The 14227-nt window shown below is 36.7% G+C and overlaps 1 protein-coding gene across 3 annotated transcripts in view; it reads left to right on the forward strand.

Annotated features, from left to right (window-relative positions):
- Positions 1 to 14209, forward strand: part of NUCB2 (nucleobindin 2) — a 31575-nt gene extending 17366 nt beyond the window's left edge. Inside the window, exons 5-13 of one of the 3 annotated variants that reach the window (XM_061463002.1) lie at positions 314 to 417; positions 2305 to 2490; positions 3086 to 3176; positions 4674 to 4732; positions 6240 to 6332; positions 7333 to 7422; positions 7970 to 8140; positions 8456 to 8537; positions 10296 to 13716. In XM_061463002.1, coding sequence (XP_061318986.1) covers positions 314 to 417; positions 2305 to 2490; positions 3086 to 3176; positions 4674 to 4732; positions 6240 to 6332; positions 7333 to 7422; positions 7970 to 8140; positions 8456 to 8537; positions 10296 to 10408 — 989 coding nt within the window. In that variant the 3' untranslated portion in view covers positions 10409 to 13716. Of the gene's footprint in view, positions 1 to 313; positions 418 to 2304; positions 2491 to 3085; positions 3177 to 4673; positions 4733 to 6239; positions 6333 to 7332; positions 7423 to 7969; positions 8141 to 8455; positions 8546 to 10295 lie in introns of those variants that run through there. The other 2 variants (XM_061463003.1, XM_061463004.1) reach the window with 2 other exon arrangements.
- The last annotated feature ends 18 nt before the right edge of the window (positions 14210 to 14227 follow it).

Below are 14227 nucleotides of genomic sequence, written 5' to 3' on the forward strand. Positions count from 1 at the left end.
GAGAATAAAATGTTTTTCTTGGTTTGTGATGCTGAAATTGACTGTACTTTTCCTTGCTGAAATACAAGCCTTAATCAGAAGGAATATAGTGCAAATTGCTATCAAGTTTGTTGATATCCTTCAGGAAAAACAACTTTAGAAGTGTTGCTGTTGTTTCCTCCAACAGTGAAAAAGTCCTGAAGACTGAAAACAGTCCTCAGGGAGCCTCAGGTACTTACAAGACACAAGTACCCATATGAAAGTTTTTAACTTCGTGATCTCACTTGATTTCAAACTTATTTTAATGTTTTACATTTATATCTTGTTCTTTCAGACACTGGCATAGACCATCAGGCTCTTCTTAAACAGTTTGAGCACCTGAACCATCAGAATCCTGACACGTTCGAGCCTAAAGACTTAGATATGTTGATCAAAGCTGTGAGTGCTAGATATAAACTACTGTGGGGTTTTCTGGTATTAGTTATTATGGTTTTTTTTTCTGTGATAAAAGCAAATCCTCTTACAAATACCACTTCTTTATAAATGACATGCAGTTTTCTTTTCCAGAGAAAAGTCAGTTGTCTCCATTGCACACTTGAAAACTGTTGTTAATGTTCATTGTGCTATATTACGCCCATAAATTTTGGGGTGGCATCTTAACAGGACTTGCATTCATGTGCCAGCACAAACCACTTCAGGAATAAATTACATCTTTCTGGGTGCCCTTAAATTAAATACGATTTCGATAGGGGTACCTTTTTCCCAAGTATATTTGCTGCTTTCTGTTTCTGAATTATTTAGTTGTCTCTCAGAATTATATAAATAATCATCCCTAACCTGGCAATTTCAATTTTGATATCTATTACATATATGTCAAGCTGCAAAACCACAGCAGAGTAGAATTTAAGATACCAACATTAGAAGTTGCACATGCTAGGCATGACTTTCAGTGTCTATTTAGCAGATTCAATATCATTCACAGGTGTATGTGTGTGGGAGGTTTAGTGTATGTTAAATAAAGGGGATACAGTTAAGCTAAGCATGGCATGGCATTTTTCCAGCTGCTGGAAAAAACACACTTTCCAAGGGAAAAAAAAAGACTTTTATCTCAGATATGCTTTAGAGAACAATATATGTCTGACATGAGAATTTGACAGTTTTTATGTTTCCAAAATGAATTGTAATTTAGGGTGTATTTCAAGTTTTCTTTAATTTTTGTGGTTTTTTTTTTACCCTTGGAAAATTTTATCTCAATTTTCTGTAAACTTGTTTTTTTTATATAGATCTAATGTTTATTGCCATCTCTGAGCATCACTTCTGGGAAACTTGTGAATGGCTAGGAGGAGCATGTCCTCAGCAGGGCAGTTCTTTTATTATAATTTTTGTTTTGTCTTTTAATTTCTCAGCTAAGATTTGACAGAATGTAATGGGAATTTTGGAGGGGAGGTGTCTTTGCTTTGGAATTGGTTTTGAAAAGATACAGTGAATCTGAAAACTAAAATGTAAATAATGGAGAGACTATATTGGGTATAAGCATGTTACTTTGAAAAGCACTACTAGATACATCCTTTTAATACCTTGAGCCGTCTGAGTGATGCATCTCTAAACTGTATGCAAGTACTTGTCAGAAATTCTCCCCTCACACTCTCTCTCTCCATATAATCTTGTTTTATTTTGTTTTTTAATTTAATCTGTGAGGTACTGGAATGGGTTGCCCAAGGAAGTTGTGAATGCGTGATCCCTGATGGTGTTCAAGGCCAGGTTGGACAGAGCCTTGGGTGACAGGGTTTAGTGGGAGGTGTCCCTGCCCGTGGCAGGGGTGTTGGAAATAGATGATCTTAAGGTCCTTTCCAACCCTAACTAGTCTACGATTCTATGATTAAGCTACTACAGACTAACTCCCACTGTTAATGAAGGCACATTTTTCATTAAACTGGAGGGTAAGCTACAAATGTTCCTCTTCTGAAATAATCAAGGAGTTAATGGAACTATTTGAAGCTGCACTTCATTAGTATAGGAATTACTTGAGTTAATTTATTCTTAACTGATGAGCAAGGACAGTTTGATGCCATCTTGCAGTACTGTGTAGTTGCAGAAATCATCTAGTAGTTGAACCCTTGCAGATTAATTTCTGTGAAAATAATAAAGCGAGAAGCGCCGTTTCTGCATCACTGTCACATGAAAGGAAGCCCCCAACTAGTTACCTCACCTTTAAAAGGAGAATGGCAATATGGCCAGCCTTGTCCACGGGTCAATGATTTTAATGTCATGTGTTAACACAGTCGTGTAGCATAATCAAATGTCTACACGTATCTGTATTTTTAGGCTACAAGTGACCTGGAAAACTATGATAAGACCCGCCATGACGAGTTTAAGAAATACGAAATGATGAAAGAACATGAGAGGAGAGAGTATTTAAAAACACTCGATGAAGAAAAGAGGCAGCGAGAAGAATCCAAGTTTGAGGAGATGAAGAAAAAACATGGAGATCACCCTAAAGTTCACCATCCTGTAAGGCCACAGTGTATTCTTACACGATTGGGTGGAAACTTTTCTTTCCAGAGGGAAAAAGATAAAAAGAGCATTTGCCTCTTCTCACTGACATGGGAGCAAAGTGTGGGAACAATGCTGACAGCATTACAAACCTCCCCATTTTTCTGACAGTTATTCTATTTGCTGACAGAATTATTATTTACAAAGAAGCAAGATCTCATGAGGAAGAAGCCAGATTGGTACCTAAAACTGTAGGGCTCCCTTCATGTATTCCTGGCCTGCCAGGAACTGTATCACAGTACCATTTCCTCTAGGGAAGGCAAATACATTTCCTTCAGCTCTTACTCTACATGAGGCTGTGTGGCTATAACTGATTATTATAGGTGTTCCTTTCCACAGAATATGCATTTCCTCGACACTCCCTGTTTTCCTGGCCTTTCTGTCTACTGAAAGTATTAGACCTGACCAGAAGGGAATTAAGGAAAATTCTAGTGATTCTGTTTGCAACTAATCAGAAAATAAAGACTTTCAAAGAAACTGTAATTCAGAGGTAATGCAGAAAAATTACACTTAATCACCTTTTGAATAGTTTTTATTTGTAACCAATATCTAGGGAAGCAAAGATCAGCTGAAAGAGGTGTGGGAAGAAGCAGATGGGCTGGATCCTAATGAATTTGACCCAAAAACATTTTTCAAATTACACGGTAAGAAGTTTAGCTTAATGAATGAGTGAAGTGACTTTCTTTTACTTTTGCTCAGGGCAAACTTGTTTTATGCTAGGGTGAAGTCTTATACCTTGAGCAATTTGAATGAATCGGAGGAGTACAGAGGAGAAAATAATTATGTTATTGTTTCTAAATCTAATGCAACATTTTAAATGGGGTTTAAAAGTTGAAAACAGGGTTTTGTTTAAGTACACATAAAATCATACATCCAATGCAGGAATGATTCCTCATGGAAATATGAGAAGTTAGAGGGCTGTCCATATCTATAACTGCTTACAGACTATGCACTAGGAGTAAATAGGGGCGTGGAAAGCTGGCAACCCCACTGTCTCATCATGCCTGAAGATAAGTCCCAGACTCCACTTATCTTTGGAATAGTCACAGAAGTGCCAAACCTCTTCAGAGGCAAGATTCCCTTAATAAAACAAAATCCAAAATGCACCACAGTCCTGCTTCTATATTTCTGAGCAGCTATAAACAATAAAATAGTAGCAGAGATGAGGATGCATCTCAGTGGGCATTTTGCTTTTAATGTGATTATATACATGTGTAACCTTATATTCAGACATTGTTAAAGGCTTCATACTAAAGTATCCTGCCTGGCACTGGGCTGTGAAGAGCTGAATAGTACAGAGAATTTGACTAATCCCAAAAATGATAATTTAACAGAAGTGTTTTAGCTTGAGTCTGAACTTTTATCTTGGTTTATACAATATATAAATATGTATTATACTTATTGAACCTTATTTCTTCTTTCTGGTAAAAGATCTTGAAAGATACTGTTCTGAAAATTTTTGGTACCTTTTTTGTGCTAATTTTACCAAAACAGAAATAGCTGAAATAGCCTTTTGCCTTGGAGCTTAGTACATGTAAAACTGAAGCAATTAACAATATTGCATAATAACACTCATTTGAAGTAGTCATTCTCTTTCCATTTTAGAGGTAGTATAACAATATTCAGAGTAGAATGTCGGATAAAAGGTGCATTAATTATCAAGTATTTTCCTCTCTGCATTTGTCGTGAAAAATCATTCTACAGTGATCTCTTCTCAAACACATAGATTTTCACATAATTCTTTATTTGGAAAGTCATGCTGTTGGTTAACAAATTTTTCCTACAGATTTTCTTTTTGCTCCTGAATATGTTTACAAACTTAGTTGTTAAATTGCCACAACTTGTCCTCAGCAATATTTTTTGGCAATTACAGTCTGTGGAGTTCTGTTGTGACCTATTTCAGTTTGCTAATCTAAGTAGGGAGATGGCTCTAGACTTGTCCAGACAGCCAAAAATGGCAATAGAGTTCAGCCAGTGCCTGATGAAACCTAAACAAAAAACAACCTATATAATCAGCATCTTGTTAAATGAGGTTTTAATCCACATGAGATATGTATGCTGATACTTAACTCATGGAGATCTACTACGCATACTACTTTCTGTAGATACTCAACTTGTATTTTCAACACTTTGTTTTCTAGATGTCAATAACGATGGCTTCCTGGATGAGCAAGAATTAGAAGCTCTGTTTACTAAAGAGGTAAGAAGTTCAGAAACAACTTGTTTCAATAAATGGTAGCAGGAATGTCTGTATTTTTTCCAAGTGTATTTGGGGGCTTGGTACTACAAATTACAGTATTCATGCCAAGTTTTGTGCATCCTTAATGTTTCTGCAAAAGTGTAAAAATGTATCAGCAGGGAAAATAAAGTATTTGAAGCATAGGGCTCAGACATCAAATATCTAGTGCTCATGTATTTCTCTGCCACAGGATTGTCTGAGACTTTATAATTAATCTGCAGGATAGCTATTTCTGTATAAATTGCAGTGCAGAGAGCTGCGCTCAGGCTCTGGCTAGATGCAGCCTGGTAGAGGTTTTGAGGCTGGGTAGCTGTGCTCATTCAGTGCTTATCAACAAGTCATAAGGCTTGATGAGAGAAAAAGGATCACGCTCATGTGATCATGGCTCAAAGGCAGCACCATGTGGAACTGGCTGCAGAAATTTCACATATTCTGTATCTAGGTAGTTTGAAGCACATCTGATGAAGTGGACAGGCTCTTAGATTGTTTCAGCATTATCTTTTTGGTGTGTGAAAATACAAATATTACTTTGCTTCCCAGAGGAAAATGAGAGTGAAGTACTGAAATTTCTAGTGATGGGAATTGCAGAATCAGTGACGAAACAAAAGGCCTTGGTCTTAATTTTTCCATAAGTTCTATTTCAGTATACCAGGAAAAAAAACCTGAACTTCCCATTCAGAGATCTGGTACTATGGCTGTCAATACCTACTCTTACAATTTTTTCTAGATTTTATGAGCCAGGGAGGAAATGTGCTATACATAATATAGGAACTTTTAACTTATAAATTCAAGTGACTGTAAATTTTTAAAAAAATTAAATTTGCAAATACAGATTTTTAACAGTACCTTGCCATTATCCCTTGTAATTCCATGAAGATTTATGGCAGTCATTTCTGACAGATGTGTCTAACCATTTTGCAGCTTTGTCGTTTAAAAACAAATATTCTGGGACCTTTTAAATTATCTATGGATAAGCAAGCAAAGCTAAATGACTAAGAAAGCCAAGTAGAAGCAAATAAGCATGAACTCCCTAGAAAGACATTGTGCAAGAAAAGAAGTGGACCATTAAACTAAGCACTCAGTTTGTCTTCTGATGTCCTGAATGCTTACAGGGTCAGCTGTATGCTCTGGTAAAAAAGCTACTCATCCCTCTTCCAGAAACCATGTGAAAATTCTGCCTACTTTGAGTTAAATATTGGATCAGACTGGTCAATTTTACTGTAACTTCCACAGCACTGGATTACAACTGAACTTTCAACAGACCATATGAATTAACTGAAAACTTTATGCTTGGCAATGAAAGGCTTACTTGTTGCTTGAATGCTATGCTAAAATACACTCTCACTCTATTGGAAAAATGGTGAACTAATGTTTTTAGCAACTTCTCATGCTACTGTTCCAAATACACTCTTTCATTTGAATGAGCAGCCCATTCCCCAAATTAACATTTGCTAATTCTGAATTTCAGCTAGAAAAAGTTTATGATCCCAAAAATGAAGAGGATGACATGGTTGAAATGGAAGAAGAAAGGCTGAGAATGAGAGAACATGTAATGAATGAGGTGGGGACTGATATTCAGTAGAGCTGCTAATTTCCTTCTGTGTTCAAGAAATACAGACCTCCTAACACAAAGGGCTGTCCAAGTACAGCAGAAAGGGATAATCCTGTCACACTGAATGATGTTTCTGCTGTGATTCACATAAAGTTACAATACTTAAGCGCTGTCCCCATATTCTGATGTTTCTATTTAAGAAGTTCCAGAGAAGAAATGGTGCTGTAGCCTCCATCTTTTGCAGAGGCTGAGATTCAGTGGAAATTCCCTATGAATTTTGTGTCAAACAGGGAAAATGGTAAATGTGCTTTTGACTTGGCAAACGTGTAAGATTTATGTTTGAGGTGAGAGAGTAGTGTCTTCTTGTCTCACCTTTGTCCCTTCCTAAGTCTCACAGCTCAAGGTATCACCTATGACAGTGTATAGTTCTGGCAGGTTTTCACCTTGGGAGACAGAGGAAAGGAGAGAGGGTATTTTGAACCACTGTGTTTTTCATTCACATCTTTTCTGTATTCAACTATATTCCATAACCTTGAGCAACATAGCAAGCCTGGTCTTCTGTTAGTCATAAAAGGAAGCATTTCCTCCCTTACCCTTAAAGGATTTTGACACAATTCAGTTGGGTTTTTTTCATGTTTCAAAACCACCCATCCAAATGTGGAGGTTACTCTGACTCAGAGTTACATAATTATTACCAGAAAGCTACAACACATTTTAATCAAAAAAATCAAGCATTCCACTATTAGCACTGGGGCTGTGACCACAAATAATGTTTCCAATAAAGCCAATGGATTTGGAAGTAAAATATGAGGATTTACTTTTTATCTCCTATATTGTTAAGTTATATAACCTTTTGAGAGAAGTTGTCAGAAGTGGCAGGCACTCCCTTAAAAATGAGATAGTTTAAAAGTATAACGGTCATATTTTAAGATATTGGCATGATGAAATTAAACATTAGCTCCACCAAAACCCATCCTTTACCTTGAGTTTAATTTTTTGTTTTAAATAGGTTGATATTAACAAGGACCGGTTAGTGACTTTAGAAGAGTTCCTGCGAGCTACAGAGAAAAAAGAATTTTTGGAGCCAGATAGCTGGGAGGTAATGTGTTCCTAGTGCAGCATATGGTACTACATCACTCTAACCAGGAAACCAAATGGCATGTCTCTGACCTTTGCTTTTTTCAGTTCTGTTTTGGTATGTGTGTGGTTAAGCATCTTAGCTAAATGCAGTGTACAAATGTAACAGAGTAATGTAATGCAGATGTACTCTTTATGGTGTACACACAAACAGAAAAGGCCTTGCGCCACCCTGTGGATTCTAGAAGAGCCTTTCCCTCATTTCAAACAGAAAATGAACAGTTACGAATCATGAGGGAGGATGAGAGCTCAGCTGGAAGCAAGAGGAATTTTTTCTCCTACCTCTAAATCTGTAGTAGAATTTTTATGAGAAAATAGCTGACAAATGGCTATTTTGCTGTTTCTTAAAGTGAGTGTACTAACCCTTTACGGTGTCATGCCTGAGTATTTACATGAAAATTCTGACGGTTGTTTAGTGAACTGTTCAATTCATCTAATAAGTTCAGTGGGAAGATAATAAAAATATATAAACATTCTGGCTAAATACATTTGTATGTATTTTGTTGCAGACACTAGATCAGCAGCAGCTCTTCACTGAGGATGAGCTGAAGGAATTTGAAAGTCATATTTCTCAGCAGGAAGATGAACTTAGAAAGAAGGCTGAAGATCTTCAGAAGCAGAAGGAAGAGCTACAGAGGCAGCATGACCAGCTTCAGGCTCAGAAACAAGAGTTTCAGCAGGTACTTATGAGAACAGAAATTTTTTTCCTATTCTGTATCCTCATATGTGTAACAGCTCATTACAGTCCCCAGCTGTGAAGTGTTCTTTACCTTGATTTCTCATATGAGTCCCAGCTGAATTCTAAACTAATGGTAGTAAAACATAATATTGTATTCAGGATTATAGCAAACAATGTGAGTATCTCAACTCGGTAGTATACCTATTAATGAAGACTTTATATAATGACTGCAAACTTTAATTGTATTCATTTATGTTGCATCAGAGAAAGTTTACAGATTGAAGTTTTTCAAATATCATATTTTATGTTTCATCAGGTTGTAAAACAGATGGAACAAAAGAAACTACAGCAGGGAAGTCCTCCCGCAGGACCAGCTGGAGAACTGAAATTCCAACCCCGTATGTAGCTTTTTGTGCAAACTTAAAAATAAGACCTCCAATGTAAAAGTCATTAAAATTCTATTTTCCACTGGAACTGTTAATGTGGTTTTAATGATCTCTGTAGATAGGTTCACTAAACTGTCTTTAAGGCAATTATGGAACTCTTATAAAATGTTTCTGAAATCTTAGTGCTTTGAAGTCCATAATAAAAAAAATCATAGTTCTAACTCAAGTCATCAAATGGGCACAGGATTGTGTTGTACCTATCAGTCTAAAAATACTGCTATCTGGCATATCTAGGATTTCTGAGCATCCAGAGAAGAATGCAGATATAAAATGACCAGGTCCAGTAATGCAGCCATAGAATATCAGACAGTCTCAGACTGCAGAACAAATCAAAACCTTTAAATGCTTTCAGGTCTGTCCTCAATGACAAATTTACCAGCAGTTGTGCACAGCATGACATGACAATTTAGTTTTAGGTCGTATGAATGACCAATGGCTTCAACACCCTCAGAAAACAGTGTCATAATAAGTCATTGCATTTGCTCGCTGGTGGCAACGAAATGGTGAGGTATATATTAGCATTTAACTATAACACATGGTCCATGGAGATATTTTTGTGCTTTAAAGGAGGTCTGCTCATCTATACATCCTAACTTAGATTTTCCTCCACCTCTAAAAGCATTGAAACTAATATTGTTTTATTGGCTTCCACGTTCATGTGCTAACATTATCAATACAGCTCAAGAACTTGACATTCATCTTGAATGTAAAACTTCAGACTATACCCAGGCAGCCTTTTGAAGCTTTTAACTGTTTCTGCGTGGCCAACAGTGGGATTTCAAACCTTAAATACTACATTAAGGGATTACAGCTTGCTTTGTGGAGTACTCTGAAATTCTATCCCAAAGCCATTCAGTTCTGTGAAGAGAAACAATGAAATTTCAGTACCAATTTAATTTTGCCTCTCATTTGTTTCAAGACTGCCTGTGGATAATTTCATTTTATGATCCTTAGTTCTGAGATTCTCACTTCCCCTCACCTTCAGTAAAAACAGTGTTACAGCAGATGCCCTGGGAGTTGGACTAATGATACACCTTTTGATACCAGCAATATGTAGCTGACATTGTTCTTAACACATATTTTATGTAAAACCTTTCTGCAAAGCCATATAATCAGGTGTCTTAAGAACTACCCACTACTTATTCATTGAGTTAAGGAGATCCAAGTAGACAATATTTCTAATCTGTAGGCTACTGGAGATACTAATGGTAATTTAAGGAAAGAAGAAAAACACAAAAATGCAGCTGCAAGTTATAAAATCTTCAGCAAACTATGAAAATCGGTATTATTCAAACTTAGGCAAAGGGAGAATGTTATAAATATTGTTGATGCAGTCAGGAGTAAAATAGAGGAGCAAGTTTTTAATTTGTTTTTCTAAGCTTCCCATATTGAAATTAAAATTTTTGTAAGCATTTAATATATTTCAGAAAGAACAATCTTCGAAGAACCAATGTGTTATGTAAGGAAAAATATTACACAGAAAACAGAAACAACTAGCAATCTAAGAGGAAACACTGAATATTATAATAATGCAGTCTATTGGGTAATCTCGATCTGATTTCATTGTTAGGCCCATACAGAATTTTTGATTCCACTTACAAAACAAGAAATTTGATTGTCCCTGCACTAGAAACTTTCCTTTAGAGACTTTCCATGATTGGGCCAGTTTAATAATTGAAAGTTACAGATTGTTTTATTCTTGTTTTACAGCTGGGGAACACAAAGTTGAAGATGCACCAAAACATCCTGCAGAAGGTGATCAGCCTTTACCACCAGGACATGTCTGGGAACCAGCTGCTAGAACTGATCAAGTTCACCCTTAACCACTTGTGCCTCAACTTTATAGCATCTTTATTATTTGGGGGTCTTGGCGGGGGGTGGGCAGGAAATCAGAGTGAAATGTGAACTCTCCACTTTCTTCCCCAGAAGAATCATTGTAAAATCATTTGGAACATTAGAAATGAACTATCAGTCAGACTTGAATCATAAATTAAACTATTTTTTCTCCAGTGCATCAGTGAGAAAAACAACAAGGGGATCATTAGAAGCTATAGTGGAGGAGGGAATTAAGAAAACTATTAATACTAAAGATTTTTATGGCCAGAGCTGTTGAACTGTCCTCTTCCTCTTGGAAAAGCAGAGGTGATGTCTGCCATTCTGTGTTTAGGCATGAATTGCAATCTTTTCAGAGAGCAGGCAGGGAACTGACCTGAATGTCAAATTAGGTCTAGTTTTATGTAGAAACTTTCCAGAAATGCTGAGAAGCAAAATATGGTTTTAATGATCTTAATAAGCAAAATATACCATAGATAAAGGCCTACCATTTCCAGCACTACCAAACTCTTTCTTCTTTGAGACCAAATAAAAAAATCAAACTGCTAATCTTTAATCAGAATAGATTTGCACTTTCGAAAAATCTAAACACAGCAAAGAACTATGTGGAACAGTGAATATTTTTCATGTTTACAGAAGCCTAAGAATTTCACTGTAAGCCTTCAAAAGGAATACTACTAATGTATTGATCTGAACTATCCTCCTTGCTGAGATTAATTCTATGTAGCTGTTGAATACTCAGCTGGCTCTTGGGACAATACTTTCATCCCTGTTTCTTTCATCAGGTGCCAGCTGATCTCAAAATTTTGCATGTTATTAAGTAAGCATTTTAGGTCGATGGAAATGTTATACAAAACAGAACAAGACTCGATGTCTTTTTCTGTACAGATTATCCTACCTCCTATGATAATAGCAGGTTTTTCAAAATGCACCATGTGCTTCAGAAGGCTTTTCTCTTTAACTTTAACTTAAGAGGCTCACTATTAACTCTCATTAGTTCTTCAGCAGTTGGTGTAAGTTTATGAAGTGTCCTAAAACAGGGGTGCTACTTGATTGTATTATTTTGGTATTAAAACAGGCTAGGTCCCTAATATTATAAGCCAATATTTTACAAGAATAAGTTGATTTTCCTGTGAGTTTTACTAGAATGTTGAAAAGTTGTGTGATTGTCCCTGCTTGTCATCTATTTCAGACTGAAAGTATCCTAAAGTGTTAAACCCTGTTTGGGTTTTTTTTATTTGCTTAGGGGTTTGTGTGTTGGTTTGTTGTTTGGGTATTGGTTTGGGTTCTTTTTTGGTTGGTTGGTTGCGTTTTGTTTGGTTGGTTTGGTCTGGTTTTGTTTGCATTTTTTGGTTTGTTTATTTTTAAACACAGTTTGTGCTGACTGTAGAATGCTGGCTTTGAACTGATACAAACACACCTTGGCAAGCATTCTTTGTGTTTTCTTCCCCTTCTGTGGCTAACTGCTGACAGTGTTATTAAAGGAGATCATTTGGGTTTTGAGCAAAGAAACAGGGGCAAGCCTCTGTTATAGAAAGATATTCCTTTCTGAATAAGACATGAATATTTCAAGCAAACTTAAAAAAGACAGGTGGCAGTTACATTTTCTGTTGACATTTGGGAGGTTTCTCACTCTGAAGAGCTTTCATTGATAGAAGCTAGGCACATTCCTTCCATGTTTAAGGCTTTTTTTTATCAGGCCTAGGCATATTCTTATTCTCCAGGCAGTATAACAGAACTCACTCCCGGAACACACTGGATTTCCTCATCTGTTTCATCTTGTTAGTTGTCATGTCATATTTCCTTCATCTATACTACTCAAATAATTGGAATTATTTTACTTTTTTTTTTGTTCTCTACACAAGAGGTTAAGAATTTATAGTTTCAAAACCCGATGTCTCCACTGTTTGTCATTTCCATGTAACACCAGTTTGAAATGTCTTTGTCAGGAGACTGAAATACCTTTCAACAACTTCATCTGTTTCCTAAGAGGCCGAGACATAGCTATAGCTACACCCAGACTAACAGTTTCTCAGTGCACAGCTCTGGCTTTGGGATTGTAGCCTGATAATGGGTAACAGAGTGAGGAGGAAAACAAAAAGAGAAACTTGCCTAAATGTCGTGGAAAAGACAAGGGTAAAATTTTCTTGAGTTCTCCCCATCCCGCATGAAAGGTTAGAGAGGACGTAATACAGCCACAGATGTTTGCAGAGAACCAAGGACTGAAACCTTTGGTGTGAAGGCATTTCTATCATACAAATCATTCCTTTAGGCTACATCTGCCTCCTAAGGACAAATGTCATTATATGTAATGATGTGCTTTGTAATGTAATGCTCAAGCTTTGGTTCCAGTGCAACCTCTTATATTTTGCTGTTGGAGATGGGCATTATATCCCCCTTATCCCATTTAGTTTGAAACATTGAGAGCTTTGTAAAGAGCTGTTGTAACTTGGGTGCTGAACTCGGTTTCTTCTTGCCACGGTTTAGTGTCAGTGGTGACGCTGAGGAAGCCACTTGTGAGGAGCCAGAATTTTCACTTGTTTCATCATGAGTTAGAATTAGCAAAAGTTGCTCATTTTGCATTTCAGCTAGCCACTGAGGTGTGCTCAGTGTAAAACAGTGTTGCATCTTTCCTTCAGTTGCTGATACCTAAATGTTGTTCCCGTCTGTTAAATTAATTAGTAGGCTTGCAGTTTAGCAATATACTACAGACTTTATGTTCATTTTTTAGATGTGGGAACAGGCAGTTTTTTAAAGCTTAGAATTGGTGATGGGTTTATCTCTTAATAATCAGGGTTTAGTCAAACTGACAATTACTTGCGCTAAATCATGTGGAAGTCAGAGCCGCAGTCCTCAATAACAAGTTATGGAACTCTTACTGAACACATCTTAAGTCTGTTGCTTTTTGAAAAAACATTTATGTTTTTCAGATTAGAGCCCAAACTAGAACTTTGTGCTTGTCCACCTGATTACAAAAATCACCTATGTATGGGTACCTGTATCACATGGCTACTAAGATGGCAGGGACTGAATGGAAGCTCTTACAAAAGCTGGTTTGTCAGTTCTGGTCTGTTGACAGTGTTCACCCAATACTGTCTTCCTCTGTAGAGGAAAGGTATTCTTCAGGCCCAGGCTAAATGAGGTCTCCATCTGAGTGCAATAAAGTCACCAAACTATTTTTGTGGATCAATTCTGAAGCATGGTTTAAATAAGAGTTACCTCACTGTGAGGAACATCTGCCTTAGAGATTATGCAATGTGCTCAAGTCATGCTTACTCGTTAAATGTTTTGCAGATTTGTTGCTTTTTAAAGTGTTTGTTGTTTTCAATCCTGATTTGGTTCTCTCTTCCCTAAAAGAGACTAGAAGTATTAGCCACTAATAGCATGTTTCTGCCATAGTACTGATTTCTCAGGAGCTTTTTACAGATGAAAAAAATAAAATTAAGCTTACAGCTAAGTGAGAAAGTAGAAAGCTATAATCATAGGTAGATAAAGGACTGGAATATCATGGGTACCATTGCTTTCACCTGTACTCTGCTTTTCATTTAGGAGGTGATTATGAGAAAACTGAATGTAACTTCACAGAGAGACCGGTTTCAAGGCAAAGATGTAGAGATTTGGTTTTGCATTTGGCTGGGATTTTGGTAGGAGGATGAAGGGGTAAGATTTGGTCAGTGTTGTACAAATTCGTATCCTCCAGTGGAATATATGTAAGGGAAAAAAAAAAAGTCCACTCTGTACTTTGTATAGATTAGTTTTTAACTGGATTAAACTGAAACTCAGCACAGTGACAGACGTCTATAGTTTTA

The sequence above is a fragment of the Pezoporus flaviventris genome, unplaced genomic scaffold, assembly GCF_033815535.1.
Source record: "Pezoporus flaviventris isolate CSIRO_AGI_PZ_B2104156 unplaced genomic scaffold, CSIRO_AGI_Pfla_v1 ptg000036l, whole genome shotgun sequence".
In the NCBI taxonomy this organism is placed as follows: Eukaryota; Metazoa; Chordata; class Aves; order Psittaciformes; family Psittacidae; genus Pezoporus; species Pezoporus flaviventris.